Below are 7,169 nucleotides of genomic sequence, written 5' to 3' on the forward strand. Positions count from 1 at the left end.
ATCTTATAAAAATAATTATTACTAAATTATTTTGTTTCAATTAATATTTTTTATTTAATATTAAGGTAGCAAATAATACACTGACTACTAAATTTTACCAAATAATTAATTATCAGTTATCAGCTATAGCTAACATAAAAAACTAAACTAAACATGTATCGACCTAAAAATGTTGTTTAAAAAGTTAGCCATGAAATTTACTTTTATGACCATATTCTTATAAGGTGAAATTACTTTTACACATTCAAAAGTTAAAATTTGCAAGATTAGGAATATATGGAAGGTTTTATAAAGAACTTCCTCCCTTCGTAAAGTCAAGAAACTAACTTCCTTTTTTTGAAAAAAAAAAGTGAAAAAACTAAGAGATCTTCAATTCTAATATGGATTGCACTCATTTAATTGCCACATCATAAAAATAAAAATATTTTTTTAAAAAAAAGTTCTCCAATGTTAATGTCTATTTGGTATGTCAAGCTAAGGTGTCAGAACAATAAATAGAAATTATCTAGCAAACCTTCTATTTCTAAAGGGTCTCTTAGACAATATGAACATTTATTATTCTATAGTGATTGGTTGCATATTGAACTGCGGGTGTGGAAAAAGAAGAAAAAAAGAAAAAAAAATGATGATTCAAAAGTAGTGCATCGAAGAAAGATTTTTAAAATTCAATATCTATAAATAGATATTCAGCCACATTAATATCAGCACCTTCTATTCCATATCTTGGATACTCTAACTATATCATTTTCTAAGATATTAAAGAAGACGTGGGCTTTGATTCCTCTAAACCGGTGGTAGAAATAGCGAATAAGGTAAAAAGAGTGAAATTGGTACAAGGTAAGTAAGAACTACGTGGATTTTGATTCCTCTAAACCCCAAGAGGATACGTAGGCAACTTAACAAGTAAAGTTGATACAAGGTGTTCTTGAAATTCATGCTAATGCGGTATGCAAATTGCTCTGCTTTCTCTATTTTACATCCTTTAACAAGTAAAGTCCAACTTATTATAAGTCCAAATGATAAATATATTATTAATTGAATTTGATTAATTTGCTCGTAGAGTTTAGATTCTTAATAAAAACGAACAAAAAAAAAAAAAAATGTCTTACTCTTATTCATTACATATAGATTGCACTTTCAGATGAATCTCAAAATGCACGTAACAAACTTGATGAGGGTGGTCAAGTCAATGAAAGATAATTTAGATGGCAAAGCGGCTAAGAACCTTATAAAAGGATCAGTTTACATGTTTAGCTTGGGAGGAAATGATTACTTTAACTTTGCAACCAATTATCCTAATGCTACCCAAGCTGAGATGAAAGGCTTTGTTAATTTGGTAATTGGCAATTTGACAAAAGGCCTAAAGGTATGATAATTTATCATTTTAGCAATAACACTTAGAAATATGAAGTTATTTTTTCATATATGTATATTGCTACTAGTATTGTAAAAGGATTTAAATGGAATCCCTGATCAAAATTTTAATATTTTTTTCATTAATTTCGTTTTAATTTAGATTTCGAGCTTGTGACCTCCAAATTCTAGGACAACTTCAAATTTTATTCATAAATACAATTGGTTTTTGTAATTATATTTTTATAATTAAAATATTAGATTTTGAAAGGAGAAAATATTTGAAAATTTTGATACTTAGAAACATAAAGTTGTTTTTTTTATACATATACATTGCTACTAGTATTGTAAAACGATTTAAATTGGAATTTGGTGATAAAAAATTTATGGTTTTTGTAATTACACATTTATGGTTTTTGAAATAGTAGATTTTGAAAAAAAAAAAAAAAAAATTTGCATTTAGATACTAAATTAGCTTGACCAACTAGTTTATTATTTTAGGAATGGATAAAAATATTCTTGAAATTTAAAAATTTTGTAGCTAGGCTTAATCAATACCTGTGGTCTACTCTGTTTTGAAGGATATATATGAAGCAGGAGGAAGGAAATTTGCATTTCAGAATGTGGCCCCCATTGGTTGTCTTCCTATGATGAAGCAAACTTTCAAATGTACACCTGATCAATGTGCACAGGGACCCCTACAATTGGCAAGACAACACAACCTTGCCTTGTCCAAAGCCTTGGACAAACTTCAAAGAAACCTTCAAGATTTTAAATATTCAATTTTTGATTACTTCACTGAGATTGGCAATATGATAGATAACCCTTCTAAATATGGTAAGTCATATATATATATACAATTTATGCTTTAGTTACCCTTTGCATTTATATATTAATTAACACTCTAACACTTCTCACAAAAAAAAAAAAAAAAAAAAAGACATGCTAATTTAATTATTCCGACGAATAAAATGCAGAAAAAATGACCTACATTAAAACAATCAACGAGTTATTGTTTAATCTCTCGATTATTAAAAAAATACACTAATAGTGATACCTATTTTACATTTATTATTACTTTTGGTATTAAATTATGTTGTCTTTTAATGCCATATTTTTTAATTGTAATTTTGAAGGGTTCAAGGTCGGTAGAGTTGCATGTTGTGGCAGCGGAGCATATGGAGCATCTAACTGTGGAACTGAACCTTATGAGTTATGCAGAAACCCAAATGAATATGTGTTTTTTTATGGTGGCCATACCACTCAACATGCAAATTTCAGATTGTCAGAATTGATGTGGATTGGATCAACAAATATCACCTGGCCTTATAATTTATGTTATTAATTTATGTTCAAGTCCATAATTTCCATTTTTTTCACAATCGAAATTCTTAAAGGCAGGTAGGGTTTGAATCACTAATCACCTAAACTACAAAATATATCTTTACAATATCTTTACAATAAACTCGCTCCTAATTATATAAATCTGAAAGTTGCATATAAATCTGAAGTTCAAATCAAGTTCTTTGTAGCTGTAGAATAAAGAAAAGACCGCAAGAATCTAGCTTATTAATACATTAAAAAAGTGCTAGCTAGCTCCCCATAATTTTTGACTCCTAACCAAAATTCAAAATCATGCATAGATATTAGAAAACTTAACACTCTAATTGATATATTTCATCAGCCTTTTACACTTGCAGATGAGAATTCAGATTTCCAAAGCTTTATTGTCGGTGAATCATCACAAGAAGGCATATAAGCCGGCGGTTCACGGAGAGAGGTCTGAGGAGTACCGCCATTTTTCACTATAATAACTGTATCCATTCCCCAACTGTAGTGGTGATCTAAGTGACAATGCCATAACCATACTCCTGCAAGACTAATAGAAATTAATCCGTGCCTAGTTATTGAAAAAAGATTTAATTTAAGGTTAATTATGAAACATCCATTACCAGGATTAAGTGCTTTGAATCTAACAGTAAGCCATCCATTCTTTGGAAGAGTAGCAGTGTTCAAATATGGTGGATCAACCAAATTGTATGTTTTGGGATCTTCTTCAAAATCGAAATTTCCTCCTCCAGATCCAACAACATAAAAACTGTGTCCATGGAGATGCATTGGATGATCCGCTGAAGCATTCAGTACATTAGATGCTTGAAACACCATTTCCACTTCTTCTCCATATTCTAGCACTTTCACCTTCGTCCCCATTAACGATTGCATAGTATTAGTTGGCAACGCTTCTGCGACGAAGTCATAGAACACCGGTGGCATGTCTGGGAAATCTTCAGTGTAAAAACCACTCATGTTGCTGTAACAAAGATTTCAAATTTAGTTTCTAACTTTTGTCCTCTAAAAATATTACACTTCATTATACCTATCAGGAGTTAAAAGAACCGCTAAGTTGGTTATAATGTATTTAAGTATATCTTTAGTAAAAAATAAATTACAGAACCAAACATAAGCTAATCAAGGTGTAAGAAAAGAGCAAACCTGTAGTAAGCCTGAAGCACATCCATTTTAGGATTTACCCAAGTAACGTTGTTTAAGCTTGCAGCAAGAGAGATAGTAACATTTCCTGAATTGTTAAACAAGAACCGGTTCACAGAAGCCACTATATACATCCGGGTAGTGATATTCCTCGGGACGGTCTGGTTATAAAGGCTTCTCAATTTATTCCTGAAATTAATTCCTGCAAGATAGTCTGTGTAAGAAGGAACGGTTGTGTAAGGGAAAGAAGGAGAAGCTTGTGGTAGAGTATGGTTGCCACTATATTCAAGAATTGCAGTAACATTTGTTTTGTCATATGCAGTAAAGGTTGCTTTGCCTGTATAAAATTGTCTAGCAGCAATATAATATCGGCCAACAGACTGGATTGTTGTCACAAGAATGTCCATGGTTTGTCCTGGACCTATCATTATATAGCTTGTTACAAAAGGTTTAAGATATGCTGCATCCATCCCCACAATAGTGAGATTGTGTTCTGCAATTGCCAAGAATACTTCTGCGTTCATAATTGCATTCACTATGCGAAGAAGATAAGTCTTCCCAGAATCAACTTGCCAACGGTATGTTGATTCTGCAACCAAAATAGCAATGTAGGTTTATTAACCTTGTAATTGGAAGTATAAATAGTCAAAACTTTGAGGTCAATTTACCGTTGGAGCAAGCGCAAAAGTCTCCCGGTTGGCTATTTATGGTGTAAGCATCAGAAACAGGCAAACCTGCACCAGTTCTTAGATCTTGTTCAACTAACAGATTCACATCATAGGTATACCATGAACCTGCAAGCAAGGAAACGAACCCAAAAGAGAAAAAGAAGAGTGGTTAATTTAGAACCATTTAACATTTTATAGGTAAAGATTTGGAAAGAAATTGAGAAATTTTTGCATACCCAGTACAAGAATTTCTTCTGCATCAGGTTTGGGATAAGGGTAGGATTTTCCTTCTTCGGGATAAATTACAATGGCCCCATGGACAGTGTTTCTTGTCCAGTCACTATGGGCATGCCACCAAAGTGTACCTTGCTCATCAGAAAATATGACCTCATAGGTAAAGTTTGTACCAGGCTGAATTGCACATTGTGTAACGTATTCTGGACCATCAGACCATGGGTTTCTTGGTTGCTTGACTCCGTGCCTGCCACCATTTCAATTAATACTCGTGAATTTTTAAAGGGAAAAAGGAAGAGAAGCTACCCTTTGGTAGGTACCTTGAAACTCAAATCCAAATCCATATGCATTTTAAATGATTATTTGTCCAAATGAACTCTAAAGTTTATAAAGTTGATTTACAAATCCATATTTTTATGTTTTGTATAAAAAATTTATTTCAAATTTTACATTTTTAATTTTATGAAAATTTATGTAATTCTAACTGCTTTTAAGGTACTTTGATACTACCACTTAAATTTGGAACCTTCGTATTGATGCTCATGATTTCGATAGTTATACTAATGATTTAATTAGAGGAAAGTATTTAGTGCTCATTTTGGCTAACCCTTCATCATTTTTCTTTGGCTGAGTGGCATGTATTTCCACGGTGCTCGGTTTTCTAATTATGAAGCATGGCTAAGTGATCCTACTCACAATGGACTTAGCACCCAAGTAGTTTGGCTGATATGAGGGCAAGAAATATTGAATGGTGATGTGGAGGAGGCGGTTTTGAGGAATACAAATAACCTTGGTTTTTTCAGATTTGGAGAGCGTCTAGAGTTCCGTTCGTTTCTGTAAAATAATTATCAAGAACATATTTTTCCAAATTTTCTATTATTTGGAACATTAAAAGGAAATAATTCAAGGAAAATAAGTTTTTGATCAATGGAAAATGAGTTATCAATTAAGGAAAAAAATTAAATCACATTATTAGACTAAATTAATTATCATTGTAGTATTTATACTATGAGAATAAATTTTAATTAGAAAATCTAATTACTATAAAAATTTATCTTTAATATAAATTCTTATAAATAATATGATAGTGTAAATGCATTTATACAATGGAAAATTAAAATTTTTGATTTATATCAAAAGTTGAAAAATATTTTTCATGTTTATGTAAAGCCAAACATTAGAAAATAATGTGTTTTCCAGTGAGTGGTTTTCAGCAAGTTATTTTCCGAAAACAAATGAAGTCTAAAAATAACTTGTGAATTTATATTGTACTGCGATTGGTGAATTGTTCTTTCCAGCTTTAATGCTTTTTGCTAGTTGGTATAACAATATTTTGGACTAATTTTTTTTTCAAAAAAAAAAAATTATCGCTTCTTATAAATAATCCACTAAACTCTAGAAATTAGAATGCTAAACAAACACCAAATGATAATTTTAAAAATTAAAACAAGTAGTTTTCAAAGGACAATCTCCAAGAATTAGTTAAATAAGAAAAAAAATGATGGTGGTTCTGCAATTACACACCAGTGAATAGTGACTTTAAAGCCTCCTTGGTTGTGAACATTAACAAAAACTGTATCTCCCTTGTTCACATAAAGCACTGGCCCTGGAAGGCTTTCATTCACTACCAGAGCAGATTTTGTGCTACACAACCTTGTAAAATTTTTATCTTTCAGCTGAAAAAATATAATAATAAAATAATTTTTATCAATTGAAATTAATTAAACAAAAATTTACTGATTTAAATAAATAAACAAATAAAAAGTGATTAATAAGAAAAGAGTTTATAATGGACTTACGACAAAATCATGATAATGGACTTTTCCTTCAACAGTAAGAAGAAGCAGAAAACTCAAAGCCAAAATTATCAGTAGTAGAAACTCCTTCTTTAACCCCATTTTAGTCCTTTCACTTGCTAATGACAGTGAAGACTAATTTTGGAACTCTTGGTTTCTAGTTATGAGCATGTAATGCTTCTTTTATATCGCAATCTTATCCTTCATTTGCAATTCTGACTTCTTGTTAATTTGTTTAGGTAAAGACATCTTGTTAAACTAGCCTCCGTTCAACTTATCACTGTAGTACTGCGTTCCTGCCCCTTAATTTGATATAATATATTTGTTTTTTTAATTATTATTTTTATTATTTTAAATTAAAATGGTTTCATATATTAAATATAATATATTTTATTAATTCACTATTATTTTAGTCCCTCACCCCCTGGCCATTTAATTTTTTAACTTTGCACCTTATAGATTGGGTTATTTTCTTTAATAATAGATTTTGATGTAATTTGTAATTATGTATTTGAAATTATATATATATTTAATTGTTTTCTCTCGTGTATTAATTTTACTATAATTAAGAAATTAATTTATTATTTTCCCTAGAATCAATATTAATTTATGCTAATAATTTATATAC

The 7,169-nt window shown here is 30.4% G+C and overlaps 2 protein-coding genes across 2 annotated transcripts; one reads left to right on the forward strand and one right to left on the reverse strand.

Annotated features, from left to right (window-relative positions):
- Positions 1 to 276: 276 nt before the first annotated feature.
- On the forward strand, positions 277 to 2,698 carry LOC149493629 (GDSL esterase/lipase 4-like). The gene is made up of 6 exons (XM_089726292.1): positions 277 to 283; positions 754 to 837; positions 920 to 945; positions 1,142 to 1,366; positions 1,935 to 2,190; positions 2,490 to 2,698. Exons 1-6 carry the CDS (start codon positions 277 to 279, stop codon positions 2,696 to 2,698), a joined length of 807 nt encoding a protein of 268 aa, XP_089582418.1.
- A 152-nt stretch (positions 2,699 to 2,850) lies between these two features.
- Positions 2,851 to 6,681, reverse strand: LOC105635937 (laccase-15). Its single transcript, XM_089725654.1, has 7 exons — positions 6,545 to 6,681; positions 6,270 to 6,421; positions 4,748 to 4,992; positions 4,512 to 4,637; positions 3,847 to 4,432; positions 3,306 to 3,664; positions 2,851 to 3,224 (listed from the first exon to the last, which is right to left on the reverse strand). Exons 1-7 carry the CDS (start codon positions 6,641 to 6,643, stop codon positions 3,034 to 3,036), a joined length of 1,758 nt encoding a protein of 585 aa, XP_089581780.1. The 5' UTR covers positions 6,644 to 6,681; the 3' UTR covers positions 2,851 to 3,033.
- Between the last annotated feature and the right edge of the window lie 488 nt (positions 6,682 to 7,169).

Source organism: Jatropha curcas, chromosome 9 (genome assembly GCF_041381405.1).
Source record: "Jatropha curcas cultivar XTBG-Jc1 chromosome 9, XTBG_Jcur_1.0, whole genome shotgun sequence".
NCBI classification, from domain to species: domain Eukaryota; kingdom Viridiplantae; phylum Streptophyta; class Magnoliopsida; order Malpighiales; family Euphorbiaceae; genus Jatropha; species Jatropha curcas.

Coding starts and splice junctions, on each gene's coding strand:
- LOC105635937 (XM_089725654.1), bottom strand. CDS start 6,643: ATGGGGTTAAAGAAGGAGTTTCTACTACTGATAATTTTGGCTTTGAGT. Junction 4,993..6,269: donor TTTAAAGTCACTATTCACTG/GTGTGTAATTGC, acceptor AAATGGTGGCAG/GCACGGAGTCAAGCAACCAA. Junction 3,665..3,846: donor GTGCTTCAGGCTTACTACAG/GTTTGCTCTTTT, acceptor TCTTTGTTACAG/CAACATGAGTGGTTTTTACA.
- LOC149493629 (XM_089726292.1), top strand. Junction 1,367..1,934: donor ATTTGACAAAAGGCCTAAAG/GTATGATAATTT, acceptor TCTGTTTTGAAG/GATATATATGAAGCAGGAGG. Junction 2,191..2,489: donor AGATAACCCTTCTAAATATG/GTAAGTCATATA, acceptor GTAATTTTGAAG/GGTTCAAGGTCGGTAGAGTT.